This window comes from Strongyloides ratti (genome assembly GCF_001040885.1).
Source record: "Strongyloides ratti genome assembly S_ratti_ED321, chromosome : 2".
In the NCBI taxonomy this organism is placed as follows: domain Eukaryota; kingdom Metazoa; phylum Nematoda; class Chromadorea; order Rhabditida; family Strongyloididae; genus Strongyloides; species Strongyloides ratti.
Genome location: NC_037308.1, coordinates 11,648,875 through 11,664,455, shown reverse-complemented (window position 1 = coordinate 11,664,455; position 15,581 = coordinate 11,648,875). Strand labels below are relative to the sequence as shown.

Here is a 15,581-nt window from a genome sequence, read left to right as displayed (position 1 = left end):
AAAATAATGTTTATTCAATAACAAACAGATATGTTAAAATTAATTATATATCCATTCATACTTTTTTTTAAAAATTTTCTTTTTTCCACAATTATTTCGTTGTAAGATTATTTAAAAATGATTTATAATTTTCAACAACGCCTTTGATATTTAAATGTAAAGTTTGTTATGAGTTGTTAACATTGTTTTTTTTTATTAAATAATTATTTAGGTTGAACATTTAATCTAACTTTTTTTTAAATTTTTAATAATAATTATGAAATTAAGTGAAATCTATGATTCATTTACTATGTAATATATTTTTGCATCAAAAATTGATACTATAAATTAGTAATCTTATTACGTTTTTAAAAAACTATTAATTAAAGTTTAATTTATAATAAGAAAAAGTAACTTTTAAAACATTTCTACAAATAATTGATTTCAAAATTAGATATATGAAATAATTTATATTACAACAGAGTACATTGTTCTTAAAAGTACTTTTTTGGAAATACAAGTTGTTGGTACTTAATTTATATAAAATTTTAATAATTGCAAATAATTTTAATTATTGATTTTTGTTAATATTCAAAAAATAATATGTTAAATCAATGAAACATTATATTTTTGAATTTTATTTTAAAAATGGAAAGTAGTTTAAATAATGAAACAAATAAATCTCCATCATTGGAAACTGCTATAACAGCTGTATCTAATAGTGATAAAAGTATTTCATTAAAGTTAGCAAGTACACCTGAATCATCACATACTGTAATTGAAAAAGTTAAACTTCTCCAGACAATAAAATTCAATATTATTGAAGGAAAAGAAGATTTGGCTCAGGTTAAATTAGTTTTATGTAACTTAACACAGACAAGTTTAAAATTTCGTTTGAAATCAAATCAAAATGATGCTGTAACCTGTTGTCCTAATTCATTTGGCATAATTAAAGCCAAAGATAATACTGAAATATTACTTTCATGGTATCGTAATGCTCAATACAATAGTTGGATTGACGTACCACCTTTAAAAATGATTATTGAATCATGCTTAAATTCTAAAAATCCTGAAGAAGAAGAAGAAAGCAGAACTGCTATTAGATTTCTGGGTGCAGTTTCAACAGCTGATCCTTGTAAATCTAGAAACATACCTACAGAACAATTACTATTAGATTCAAGAGTAGGAAATTTTTCTGAAAAAACAAAAAGAAAGATTAATCAAGTTGGTTCAGAAAGTTTATCACAAAAAAAACTTAAAGAAGAAAAAGAAGAATTGACAAATAATTTATTATACTTTTTATTTTTTCTATTTTTTCTTTTATTCATTAATTATGGATTTGCAAAGAAATAGTGACATAGTATATTTTTTCATGGAATCATTTTCAATATTATATAAATTGATTTAAGAAATAGTATACACTTTTAAAACAAAACAACTATTAATATTTTCTTTATTTAAAATATAATTTTTTTGAAATAATATCCTAAATATATATAGGCGAGAATTAAGTAGGAAAAATTTTTTTAGAATTTTTAATATTTTTTTATTTATCCTAGGGTAAAAAAATGCGCTGATCACAAAAAGTTCAATAATTTTTAAAAAAAATTGCATCTTCATATAGATATTGCAGCAAAAGCTGCAAATGTTTCATTTGCTGCAACGCTTAAGTTTCAAGAGTTATTTTAGCAAAATTTGACATAAAGGTAAAAAAAGGTCGTAGAAGACGTTTCCGACCTTATTTTTTCGAAAAGATGAATTTTTAAGTAAGATATGATGGTTAAAAGTTAGGTAAAAAATTCAAAATTTTTAAAAAATTTTCAAAACGCTATAATTCTTGAAAAAATGAATTTTTTGAAAAAATGAAAAAAACGTCTCGGGGGATTTTTATTCTCTACATTTTGGCTATTAGATCATATTTTTATCATTTTTCGTTCTTGAGTTATGCGCGAAAACGTGTAAAAAATTTCTAACAATTTTTTCCTCTTAGGATAATCAAAGTTTTAAAAAGTGTTATTCAACACAAATATCAGCATAAAAAAAAGATATATACCAATTTATAATGATAATGTAACAATTTACGTTATTTTTTTTTAACTTTTATATATTTTATAATTTTATATTTATAATAATAATAAATTAAAAAAATAAATGATTTTTTACACTAATTGTTTTTTATAGCTATAGCTGTAAAGGAAAAATGTCAATGTATAAATTTAAAGATTTAATTATTTATTCTTATAATTATTTTATCAATTTGCATATAAAAAAATTTTAAAAAAATAAAAAAATGTTGAAAAATAAGGAAATAATCAAAAAATATTTTTTTATGATACAATAGATCACATTATTTAAAAAATTTTTAAAATTTGAGCGTCTGAAATACATGCTTTAAATCACCCATAAAATGAAAAAATCTTTAGCTTACACAAAAGACCTGCCCTGCAGGCAAGCGTGTGCGAAGCACGCGCTTGTTTCTTAGTAGAACTAAACAATTTTTATTTTTATTTTCAATATTATTATCATTCCAATCTCAATAAAAGATTTCTTTTTGAATGATTTTTAAGGTATTTAGTTTATAAAATTACATTAATAAAAAGACATGCCATTACAGTTTTATCTAAAAAAAACTATGTTGTTGTAATTTCCATTAATATATGAACTATGGGTACACAGAGAGAAAAAACGCTCATTTTTGATCCTCTTAGATCAATCTGGTACATGCAAAATTGAACCAAAAAAATTATTCAAATTTTTTACTAATTAACAAAATGTAAAAAAAATAATAAAAACTTTTATTTATTATGATAAAAAATATAATACCTTATTTATATTTACATATAGAAAAAGCGTCGCATCGTTTAACACAAAAGAGCCATTTTAATAGACAAATTTTTGAATTCAAAATATGAATATTCATAAAATATTGAGGACTGAAAATGATTTTTTGTATATATTAAATTGACTTAAGAGAATCAAAAATGAGCGTTTTTTTCTTTGTGTTGTTTTTTAATTAAGAAACATTTAAAATAGTAATTATTTTTTTTTGTTATTTTTTTATTATTAAAAATATTTTTTTATTTTTTTATATTTTGGTAAATTTTTTGATTAAAAAAAGATAAAATTTTTGTATTGATTTTTAAAAATTCATCTTTTTTATATTTTTTGAAATATAATACATTTAGAAAAAATTTTCTATTAAGTATATCTCTTTTTTAATTTTTTTATAATATAAATTAATTTTATGATTTATAATAATGTATTTATTATTTAAATTATGAAAACATTTTTGTAATATTTTTATACCCATTATAATTATTTTTTTCTTAATAAATATTTTTTAATGCATTACAAAGTCACAAAATATAAAACCAAAAAATGTATATTTTATATTTTAAAAATGTAGAGTATTGTATTAAAAATATATATTGGAATGTAATGTAGTAATATTATTGTATTTTTTTTTATATAGTAATAAAGTAGTTTCATAAACAGAACTAATATTTTAAATTACATTTTGCAATAGATTTATTGTGAATTATTAAAATTCATACGTTTATCTCTATTATTAATTCCAGAATTTTGTGTATTCATAGAAAAAAAAAGGTTATTTCTCAACATAGTACTAATAATTAGCTTTTTTTTTTAAATTTTTAAGTTATTTTTTTATCATATCTCAAAACCCGTAAATTATTTTTAAGCCAAACTAAATTTAACTGAAAGATCTTAAAGAGCTACATAAATTTTCATTTTATTATCAAATCGAAAAATGTACTCTTTGAAAGATTAAGACTAATTAACAAATTTTTTGGTACTTTATGATTTGAACCCCGCCATTTTTAAATACCCATAACTCCCCTCAAAAGTTTTCTTTTTTTATAAAATTTTGAGGGATGAGATTTTTATCCAATCCCTCTTTGTAACTTAAAAAAAGTTGAAAAAAAAACTTTCTTTTCACTTAAAAAAATTCATGAAAAAAACAAATGTCCCTTAACATGGACTCAAATTCATTGTTTTTATTATTTTCCCTCCATGTAAATTCATACATGTTGCCTTCTAACATGCTTCTTCGTGTTTCCTTGCAAATTCCTTCAAAACAATATTCCTGCGCTATTTTTAGCGACATTTTATAATATTCATAATTTTGAAAAAAAAAATTGTTTAGTACAAATTAAAGATCATTTATCTTTTTTTTCTTTATTTTTTACCAAAAAAATTCAATTTTTATTGTTTATAAAATTATTTATTAAAATCAAATATCGATTACCTTTTTTTTATTAATTTATATTCATTTTTTATTAAAAAAATCAAAAATCAAACTTTATTTTATTTTAATAATTTATAATAACTTTAAAAAATTATTATATAATATTTTAATATACAAATAAAAAATAATTTTTATATGTTATTTTTATTAAATCAGTATATGGCGGCGTTCTAATAAAAAAGAACCATTTTTTTTGTTAAATATTTCATTATATATAATTTAATGTTAATATATAGTATATATAAAATTAATAAATATAAATGGTAATATTTAATTTATAACATACACGTATAATATATATAAAATTTTTGCAAAGTGAAATCAGTCTGCTACGGGTTTCATATATTAAATCACAATATTTTTTCTTGATTTTTATCTTAAATTGAAGCCAACAAAATTACTCCGAGATCCTTTTTTATTTACCTTAAAAAATTTATTTTAAACATTATTTTTTCACGTTTGAAAAAAAATTGAAAAAATTACAAAAAAAAACATCACATTTTCTTTTTGCCATATCTCAAGAATGAAAGATTTTTTTTGAATGAAACTTATTTCAAACAAAAGAGAATTAATAAATGCGTAATTAAAGTCTTATTAACAATTTTAAAATTTTTAGTTTAACTAACATTTTTTCAAAAATTTATACAGAAATATTTTTTTTTCGAAAAAAAAATTTTTTTATTTTAGTGAATCTTTTATATCAAATGATAAAATTTTTTCATGAATCTGATACCAAATTGTAGTCATTTAAATTTGCCCCAGACGTTTTTTTTTCTCAAAAACTTAATTTTAAATATTTTTTTTTTTTGGCTATATCTCTGGAGCCAATATATATTTTTTGATGAAACTAATTTTATTTGAAAGGTCTTCAAAAATTATATAATTTTTCACCCCATCATCTTATTTAAAAAGTTACTTTATAAAAAGTTATAGCTAATTAAAAATATTTTTGATGAAAAAAAAAATTTTTTTTTTGATTATCTCAAGAACGAATAAAGCTACAGAAACCTAATAGTACTTCAAATGTAGTACTCCAAATTCCCCAGGAGTACTTTTTTTTTGATAACTTGATTTTTGAAAAAGTTATTGGACATTGAAAGTTAAAAAAATTCAAAAAAGTTTTAGTCCAATTTCAGAAGCTTATATCTTGCTTCAAAATTATTTTTTAACATGTTAATATGGAAAACGGTTTATCCGACCTTTCTTTAACTTAATCATAATTGTTTTTCTCAAAATCAATTGAAACAACAATTTTGAGCAAAGATTATTGATGCTACTTTTTTATCTTTATGCTGTAATATCTCAATGAAAAAATTATTTTTTGAAGATCATTTATCCTCTATATATATATATATATATATATAGGATATAGAATTCCATCCTTAAAAAAATAAATAATCAAAATATTTTATATATATATAAATAAATTTACATCACGACCATTTTTTAAATTTTGTTTCCAACTACCATCAACATAAACTTTTTTAATACAATTTTATTATAATACATCAGTAGAAAAAAATTTTCTAATGATAGTATTATTAAAAGTTATAATGATATGATTATTAGAAAAGTAAATTTGCCTTAAGTACAACATTTATTCAACAGTTTTCTATATAAATAATTCGTTAAAAAAAATATTAAACATGATTATTACGTAACATTAACATTATATATATTCCACTACTAGATTCTTTTAAAAAAAAAAGCTAAAAGTTTTTTGAAATGGGTAATTTAATGATTGGTGTTACACTTTCTCTTTATTTTTCTGTTTATGTACTTTATTTTTTAAGCATGCTTCCTAAAAAGAAAGATTTGGATGAAAAATTAACTGCCGTAGGTAAAGTTATTGCTATTACTGGTGCTATTTCTGAAATAGGGAAAGAACTAGCTCTTCAACTTAACATTAAAGGAGGGAAAATTTATATATTTTGTCCAAGTGCTTATCATACTTTTAGTCTTTTGAGTACTTTTATTAGATCTGATTGCGAATGCAAACGCATAGACTTTATTGAATGTGATCTTACAAATTTATCTTCAATTAAAGAATCTGTTAAAGAATTTAAAAAAAGTATTTATTTTTTATATAAAATTTTATTTTAATATAATTATAGAGGAGGCAGTTCTTGATATTCTTATTAATAATGCAAGTATAGTGTATTATCCAAAATTTGTGTTAACAATTGATCAATGTGAATTAATGTGGCAAACAAATTATCTCGGACATTTTGTACTTACTGAGCTTCTAACACCTTTATTAAAAAGATCTAAAGGAGGTGGAAGAATAATTAATATTAGTAGTAAATTAGAAAGTAGTTGTAAAGAGATTGATTTGAAAAGAATCAATTCTTCTGATTATTTTGATGAAGAAGAAGCTTATAAAAGATCTAAATTAGCACAGATTATGCATGCAATTGAATATACAAGACGTAAAAGATCAGCAGATCCTGATACAAAAATTACAATCAATTCATGTGAACCTGGTATTGTAGAAACTAATCTTTTTAGAGATTTAATGTTAGAAGCTTCTTGTATCAATATTACAAATTTACCACTTAGTTGGTTTTTTTCCCAAACACCTAATGATTGTGCACAATGTCCTTTGTTTCTTGCATTGAGTAAAAAAGTTGCTTCAATTTCAGGAAAACATTTTGTTAACTGTTCAGAAAAGCATGAAATTAACATTATTGCATCGGATGCAAATAAATGTTCTGAGTTATATGATTATAGTATGCAATACATATAAAAAAAATGCTTTTTAATAAATAAATTATGAAATTTTCAACTTCCATTTACCAGTTTTTTCATCCATTACGGCTAATTTTTTTAAAATTGCTCTGAAAATATATGAATCTTCAGGATCAACTTTTTTTTTAAAATTTGCAACGATTTGTTGTGTTGTTGATATGTTACCATTAAATATAAAAAACATTTTAATTTCTTCAGCTAATGATGAATACTTTGTTTTTTTTGCCATTTGTTCCTTGACACTAGTTGGCCAGGATTCATGTTTTGAATATTCTTCATTTACCATATTATCAGGAATAAATATATCGTTAGCCTCCAGTAAACGATCTTTTCTAGCTTGTATTCTACTAAGTAAATCAAGTCCAGACTTTACAAGAGGTTTTCCATGACTATCACTATGATTACTTTGTTTTTCTACTTCTTTTTTAATTGGAAAATTTTGTTTTTGGATAATAGTAATTGGTTTTTGCCTAATAGAAGCATTTAAAGCTTCAACAGCTCTTTTTGCTATTAAATCTGCTTCATCTTCAATAATTTGATGATCTCTTGGAATATTTTTCATAATTATATCATGAGATATTGCTGATTGAACTATATCTTTTTTAAAAAGTGCTTTAAGTACATAATCATTGTCACCATAATTATTTTCTTCCTTTATATTATAATTTTCTTTTCTACTAACCATTTCTATTTCTTCTTCTGTTTTGATATCATGTAATTGGTCTTCTTTTACTGTTTGTTCTTTAATTAAACATTTTAAATGTTCAATTTTATCTGAAGTTAATTCAGTTTCATCACCCTCTTCATCTATATCATCTTTATCATTTTTTTTATTTTTTCTTTCAAGTTTAGCTTTTTTATCAAAAAAATTTTCTCTTCTTTTTTCACCATTATTTCCATAAAATATAGCTGCAGTTTCTGTACCATATTTTCTTGATACTTCAACATTACCAAGTGTAAAAAGTTCTTTACCATGATGAGCTTTAAGGATTCTTGCTTGTTTTGGATCACTTAAAACTTTATTAGCCAAAAATTCTTTAAATATTTGCCTTTGATACATTTTTTCTTCTATTGTTCCACTAGTTAGTAAACGATATATAGTTACCTCTCTATTTTGTCCAATTCTCCATGCACGTTCTCGAGCTTGGACATCTGTACAAGGATTCCAATCTGGATCATAAATAATTAATCTATTTGCACCTGTTAAATTAACTCCTAATCCACCAACTTTAGTTGTTAGTAAAAATAAAAAAATATTTTCATTAGTATTAAATTTTTCTACTAACGTTTGTCTTTGTTTAATTGGAGTTCCACCATCCATTCTAAGATAATTATAATCTTCAAGAATAGCTAATCTTTCTAACTTCCATTTAACTTGTTATAAAAAAAATAGTTTTTAATGATTGACAAAGTTTTACCAAAAATATTTTATGAAAGGCTCTTGTCAATAAAATATTGGAATAACGCACTTTTACTTTCAATCATTTATTATACCTTGTTTATATTATTTAAACTTTTTTGTATTTGTGTCTAATAATGTTAGGTCCATTAAATAACATTGTACAGCAATTCCGTTTTAATACTGTAAATTTTTTTATGAGAAGATCAGAAAAAGAATTATGGAAAACTATTACATCGGTATCAAAATCTGGTCAGAAAAAAGGTCGCCGTAATACCAGACAGATACCATTTCGTCTAGAAAAATTCTATAGAGTTGGTAATTCTCCAATGGGTTTAAGATATGGTGGATTAAATACTTTTATTCAAAGAAATGATAATGTAATAGAACCTTTACAAGTTTTACAGTTAAATGATGATGAAGCTGAAAAAAGAATTAATAAAATAAAATTAGTATTAGGTGAAAAAGGAGCATCAAAGAGGACGAGATTTAATGAAAAATTACATCCATTAGAAAGAGGTTTCAGTGGAAAAAAGATTGTTGGACAAAAACTTGGTTCACCACCACCATTAGATGAAGTCAATTTTGATGAGTTCCAGACATATTGTTTAGAAGTAGGTTTATATTAATATAAGCATATTTACTCTTTTTTACTAGGTAAAAAGAACTTCAAACATGGTAGGTGGTCTCGGACGTCTTATTTCTATGAAAGCTTTGGTATTTGTTGGAAATGGAAAAGGATTAGGTGGGTATGCGGTTGGAAAAGCTCCCATTAGTAGAACATTTCAATCCATTGTTAATGGCATGAAAATGGCTTCACGTAGATTATTTTATGTTGAATTACTTGAAAACAGAACAATATATCAAGATTTTTATGCTGAATGCAGGAATACAAAAGTATTTGCACAAAGAAGGCCTCCTGGATTTGGTTTAACATGTCATCCAAGACTACAAAAGATATGTGAAGCTATTGGTATTAAAGACATTTATGTTAAAGTTGAAGGATCAACAAAAAATTATATTGCATTGACACATGCTTTCATTACTGGTCTCTTGAATCAAGAAACACATCAACAATTGGCAGAAAGAAAAGGTTTACATGTTGTTGAATTTAAACCTACAAGACAATTTTATCCTGAAATTGTTGCAAGCCCACTTGAATCAAAATTAAAAACGGAGGATGAAATTCAACCCTCTGATCGTTTAGAGTTAGAGGATTTTTATGGAGAAGGAAGATATCCATTAAAGAAACCAAAAAAAAAACCATTTTATATTAACACACCTGGACATATTGCAGCAGAATGGAGAAAACATCCTTTCAGAAATCAAGAAAATGCAATGATTAGATTATTAGCCGATGGAGTTGTTACAAGATGGACAAGAGATCAAAGAAAAGAGACTTCTAAAAAACAAGATTCTTTAGCAAAGGAAGGTGTAATTCCAATTCCCCGTGGTATTGGATTATCTGATATTTTTGAAAAAAAAGAAACATAGATTAATGCTACTTTTGTATGATTGTTATAAGTAATAGGTCTTTGTTACAGTAAAATATATAATAAAATTTGTTTATAACTGCAGAATTAGTATGCACATTTTTCTTCTTTTTATTTCATAATTTTTTTTTTAATATTAATCACAATGATTGAAGTAGTTATAATTTCATTTTTACTTGGCTTCATAGGATTTGGTCTTTTATTTCAAAATTTTGCAGGAAATAAACGTTTATTATTTACTAGAAAGGAAACAGAATTTGACAGAGAGCACAGAATTGATTAATAATTTTATAATATTTTATATTAATAATAACATTTTATTTTAAAAATTAAATTTCTTTTTCAATATATGTCTTGCTAAGAATAATAAAAACTTTTTTCTATACTTGTGGAAAAGTGAGTATTAAGATAAATTTTGTAAGTAAACAAAATAAACATTATATTAATCATTTTTCATCCTGTACTAAAACTTTTAAATAATGAGTAAAAACTTTTTCGAAGATACATTAGAAAAACAAAAGGTAATTAAATAAATGAAGACTTTTTAAATAAAATGTTTTAGCTTTTGATAGGAGAACAAGATGAGGATTTAAATAAAGTTGGAGATTCATTAAGTACAATAAAGCATATGAGTTATAAGATTGGAGATGAATTAGATGACCAGGCTGAATTGTTAGAAGATTTAGATATACAAATGAAAAATACAGACATTAAAATGGAAAATGTTATGAAAAAAATTGTTAAATTGACAAAGTTAGAAGATGAGTCAAATCAATGGAAAGCTATTATTTTCCTCATAATTTTAATTTTCATCCTATTTTTCATTTTAATTTTTTAGAAATTAAATATATTAAGCATTGTATATTGTATTGAATAAAATAATTTATTTTAAAGTATTTTTCAAATAAAAATATTTGATATTTAAATTAAAAGTTTTTTTTATGTTTATGAATTACATTTTAACTACACACAAAAAAAAACGCTCATTTTTTATCCTCTTAGATCAATCTAGTACATGCAAAAAATCATTGTCAGTCCTCGTTATTTTATGAATATTCATATTGTGAATTCAAAAATTCGTCTATTAAAATGTGTCTTTTGCGCTAAATGATACGAAGCTTTTCTATATGTAAATATAAAAAAGAGTGCTATATTTTTCAAGTATTAAATAAAAGTTTTTATTATTTTTTAGCAATTTTAATAAAATAGTTAAATAATTCTATTTAAGTTTTTCTAAAATTATTATAATTAACAATTTAATTAATTACACTAAATCAAAACTTTTTGTTTCTCTTATTTTTTAAAAATAATTATACTATAAATTAACCTCACTTAAAAAAATATTTAACTGGGAGTAAGATTAGAAATCATACTTCAAATGATTATTAAAACATATATAAAAGTTTATGAAACCAAATAAATATTATTTTATGTATTTTAATTATATCTTCTTAACTTTAAGTAATACTATATTTTATATATTTAATTGTCTAATTATAAAAGTTGTACAAATTTGTTTTAATAAAAATTTTAATATATAAAATATTTTTTTTTATCATATGGTAACAAAAATAAAATATTACTCAAAGAAAGTATTATATATTTTAAAGAGAATAAAGTGTGCAATTTTTTTCATCGCTTTGCGAAATTTATTGTTTTACATTTTTTTAATTAGTAAAAAATTTGAATAATTTTTTCGATCTCATTTTGCATGTACTAGATTGATCTAAGAGAATAAATAAAAAATGAGCGTTTTTTTTTCTGTGTGTAATGTTTAACTTTTTATTTTAATAGAGAAATATAATAAGGAATTTTATTAATCTTTTATTTTGTACTTTAATTTTGTATGAGTATTTTGAGCTGCACATTGTACTTTAGATAGTTATAATTAAATACGCGCCACTAATTGAGTATAAATACTGAGCTAGAAAGATAATTTTTTAGTCTGACTATTTAGCTAAAAATTTAGTGCTGATTATCTAGTAAGTTTTTATACTCAATTTAATTAGTAATTAATTATAGGTGGTCACTAGAACTAGACTTAAATTTTAAACTAGCGTTAATTTATCTTAAAAATTATTGTATTTTTGGTTAAGATTTAATAAATTGTAATAATAATATCTTTTGGTTTCGGAAAGGTACGCCATACAATTTTATCTTAATCTCCTACTCAAAAGAGTATCTTAAAATAATATTGCTTAATTCTTTTTTAATTTAACTTTTAATAGATATAGATAAAGTATTTTAAACAAACTAACTTTACTCTTAATAAAAATTTTCTAATTTAATAATTTAATGGAAAAATCTAATACCATTTGATTAATTAAAATAAATATATTTTGTTGAAAGAACTATATAAATTTTCAAAACATTTCTAGCTTGTTCTGCACAGAAAAGTAAATAAAGACATTTTTGAATTGATGTAGTAAATCTTTTGTCAGCTGATGTTGTAACAGCAATTCAAACTTTTTATTTTTTAAAGTGTTTTTTTTTATTTTAAAAATGGATGATGATGATATGGTTTCAAGTCCTTTAGATTTTGATGCATCTGATTATACGGAACAGGATGATTTTATATTAGGTGATAATAGTGAAACGACGCCTTCTACCTCAAATATTAATGTTAGCAATATAAATATTAGAGAAAACTTAAAAACTTCTCAAAAAAGCAAAAATTTTAGTGAATTAGATATTGATGTTCAAGTTTATTCTTCAAATACTTTACAAGAAAATTATCTATTAAAAGTAGGTAATATTTTAAATTATTTTTTGTTTAAAAAAATGTTTTTAGGCTCAAGAAGCATTTGAAAATAAGAAAAAAAGAAAAAGGCAAATTGAAGATTGTTTATTTAAAACATCAGATGAAGTTAGTAAAGGATTGATAACTCCTTTTGAAAAAATTAATACTGATAATAATATAAAAAAACAAAAAAACAACGATAATAATAAAAATGATACTAACACTACATCTGATGATGAAATAAAAAATGTTGATGTGGATAAATTATTTGAGGATAGTGATAGCGATGATGATTCTAGAAGTAGTGGTTTCACAAAAACATTTAATGTCTCAAAAGGAAAAATTATGGATGATGGAGATGATAAAGTATTTTATAAACGTATCAATGATTATAAAGCATCCTTGTATGCTAATTCAGATGAAGAAGAAGAAGCTGAAAAAAATAAAAAATTTAAAAATATTGGTAAAGACTTGAAAATTGACAAAAAAATTTGGAAACAATTATATAATTATCAAAGAACTTGTTTAAGATGGTTGGCTGAACTTCACAATCAAAATGTTGGTGGAATATTAGCTGATGAAATGGGTCTTGGAAAAACTGTTCAAATATGTTGTTTTTTAAGAGCTGTTGCTGAATCAAAATGTACAGATGATGAATATAATGTTGTTGGATTGGGATCTTCTATTATTGTTTGCCCGGCAACATTACTTCATCAATGGGTAATTGAATTACATAAATGGTTTCCAATGTGTCGTGTTTCTATTTTTCATTCTATTGGTTCATGTAAACAAACAGCTAATGAATTAATAAAAAAAATGTCTAAAAACAGATGTGATGGATCTATTATTATTACTACATATGCTACATTTACACAAAAATATAAATATTTTTCAAAAGTAAATTGGCATTATGTAATACTGGATGAAGGACATTATATAAGAAATCCAGATATAAAAGCTGCAGAATTATTGAGAACAATTAATACAAGACATAGAATATTAATAAGTGGATCACCATTACAAAATAATTTAAAAGAACTTTGGTCGTTAATAGACTTTATATATCCTAAAAGACTAGGTGACTTAAGAACATTTACAGAACATTTTTCTATACCAATTGTTCAAGGTGGTTATTCTAATGCTACACCAATTCAAATTCGTGCTGCTTATAAATGTGCTTGTGTTTTAAGAGATATAATTAGTCCTTTTATTTTAAGAAGAATGAAAAAAGATGTTGAAATGTCATTACATTTACCACAAAAAAATGAACAAGTATTATTTTGTGAATTAACTCCAGAACAACATGATTTGTATATGGATTATTTAAATTCAAAAGAAATGAAAAATATTCAACTTGGAAAAATGGAAATATTTAAAGCTTTAATTATGTTAAGAAAAATTTGTAATCATCCTGATTTTATAACAGGTGGACCTAATAGAAATAATGAATATGATACAGAAGAATCAATTGATAAAGAGTTTGGATATTATAAAAGAAGTAGTAAAATGAAAGTTGTAAGACAACTTCTTTATATGTGGAAAAAACAAAATCATAAAGTTTTATTATTTTCGCAAAGTAGGGCTATGTTAACTATTTTAGAAAGATTAGCTATTCTTGAAGATTATAATTATCTTAGAATGGATGGTGGAACTCCAATTAAACAAAGACAAACGTTAGTAGAAAAATTTAATACTAATGATAATATTTTTTTATTTCTACTAACAACTAAAGTTGGTGGATTAGGAGTTAATTTGACAGGTGCAAATAGATTAATTATTTATGATCCAGATTGGAATCCTTGTACAGATGTCCAAGCTCGAGAACGTGCATGGAGAATTGGACAAAATAGAGAGGTAACTATATATCGTTTACTAACTAGTGGAACAATAGAAGAAAAAATGTATCAAAGGCAAATATTTAAAGAATTTTTGGCTAATAAAGTTTTAAGTGATCCAAAACAAGCAAGAATCCTTAAAGCTCATCATGGTAAAGAACTTTTTACACTTGGTAATGTTGAAGTATCAAGAAAATATGGTACAGAAACTGCAGCTATATTTTATGGAAATAATGGTGAAAAAAGAAGAGAAAATTTTTTTGATAAAAAAGCTAAACTTGAAAGAAAAAATAAAAAAAATGATAAAGATGATATAGATGAAGAGGGTGATGAAACTGAATTAACTTCAGATAAAATTGAACATTTAAAATGTTTAATTAAAGAACAAACAGTAAAAGAAGACCAATTACATGATATCAAAACAGAAGAAGAAATAGAAATGGTTAGTAGAAAAGAAAATTATAATATAAAGGAAGAAAATAATTATGGTGACAATGATTATGTACTTAAAGCACTTTTTAAAAAAGATATAGTTCAATCAGCAATATCTCATGATATAATTATGAAAGATATTCCAAGAGATCATCAAATTATTGAAGATGAAGCAGATTTAATAGCAAAAAGAGCCATTGAAGCTTTAAATGCTTCTATTAGGCAAAAACCAATTACTATTATTCAAAAACAAAATTTTCCAATTAAAAAAGAAGTAGAAAAACAAAGTAATCATAGTGATAGTCATGGAAAACCTCCTGTAAAGTCTGGACTTGATTTACTTAGTAGAATACAAGCTAGAAAAGATCGTTTACTGGAGGCTAACGATATATTTATTCCTGATAATATGGTAAATGAAGAATATTCAAAACATGAATCCTGGCCAACTAGTGTCAAGGAACAAATGGCAAAAAAAACAAAATATTCATCATTAGCTGAAGAAATTAAAATGTTTTTTATATTTAATGGTAACATATCAACAACACAACAAATCGTTGCAAATTTTAAAAAAAAAGTTGATCCTGAAGATTCATATATTTTCAGAGCAATTTTAAAAAAATTAGCCGTAATGAATGAAAAAACTGGTAAATGGAAGTTGAAAATTTCATAATTTATTTATTTATTTATT

At 23.1% G+C, this 15,581-nt stretch overlaps 6 protein-coding genes across 6 annotated transcripts; 5 read left to right on the top strand and 1 right to left on the bottom strand.

The window, feature by feature from the left end:
• Positions 1-627: 627 nt before the first annotated feature.
• On the top strand, positions 628-1,332 carry SRAE_2000373300 (Hypothetical protein; the record flags this gene model as incomplete). Its single annotated transcript, XM_024654961.1, has 1 exon — positions 628-1,332. The coding sequence occupies one exon, from the start codon at positions 628-630 to the stop codon at positions 1,330-1,332; it is 705 nt and encodes a 234-aa protein (XP_024508281.1).
• Positions 1,333-5,971: 4,639 nt separating this feature from the next.
• Positions 5,972-6,992, top strand: SRAE_2000373200 (Dehydrogenase/reductase SDR family member on chromosome X; the record flags this gene model as incomplete). The annotated part of the gene is made up of 2 exons (XM_024654960.1): positions 5,972-6,317; positions 6,361-6,992. 2 exons carry the CDS (start codon positions 5,972-5,974, stop codon positions 6,990-6,992), a joined length of 978 nt encoding a protein of 325 aa, XP_024508280.1.
• A 24-nt stretch (positions 6,993-7,016) lies between these two features.
• Positions 7,017-8,311, bottom strand: SRAE_2000373100 (DNA excision repair protein ERCC-6; the record flags this gene model as incomplete). Its single annotated transcript, XM_024654959.1, has 2 exons — positions 7,017-8,221; positions 8,281-8,311. The coding sequence occupies 2 exons, from the start codon at positions 8,309-8,311 to the stop codon at positions 7,017-7,019; spliced, it is 1,236 nt and encodes a 411-aa protein (XP_024508279.1).
• A 219-nt stretch (positions 8,312-8,530) lies between these two features.
• SRAE_2000373000 (28S ribosomal protein S5, mitochondrial) lies at positions 8,531-9,887 on the top strand (the record flags this gene model as incomplete). Its single annotated transcript, XM_024654958.1, has 2 exons — positions 8,531-9,007; positions 9,051-9,887. The coding sequence occupies 2 exons, from the start codon at positions 8,531-8,533 to the stop codon at positions 9,885-9,887; spliced, it is 1,314 nt and encodes a 437-aa protein (XP_024508278.1).
• Positions 9,888-10,365: 478 nt separating this feature from the next.
• SRAE_2000372900 (RE48509p) lies at positions 10,366-10,724 on the top strand (the record flags this gene model as incomplete). Its single annotated transcript, XM_024654957.1, has 2 exons — positions 10,366-10,407; positions 10,449-10,724. 2 exons carry the CDS (start codon positions 10,366-10,368, stop codon positions 10,722-10,724), a joined length of 318 nt encoding a protein of 105 aa, XP_024508277.1.
• A 1,664-nt stretch (positions 10,725-12,388) lies between these two features.
• On the top strand, positions 12,389-15,563 carry SRAE_2000372800 (DNA excision repair protein ERCC-6; the record flags this gene model as incomplete). Its single annotated transcript, XM_024654956.1, has 2 exons — positions 12,389-12,631; positions 12,678-15,563. The coding sequence occupies 2 exons, from the start codon at positions 12,389-12,391 to the stop codon at positions 15,561-15,563; spliced, it is 3,129 nt and encodes a 1,042-aa protein (XP_024508276.1).
• Between the last annotated feature and the right edge of the window lie 18 nt (positions 15,564-15,581).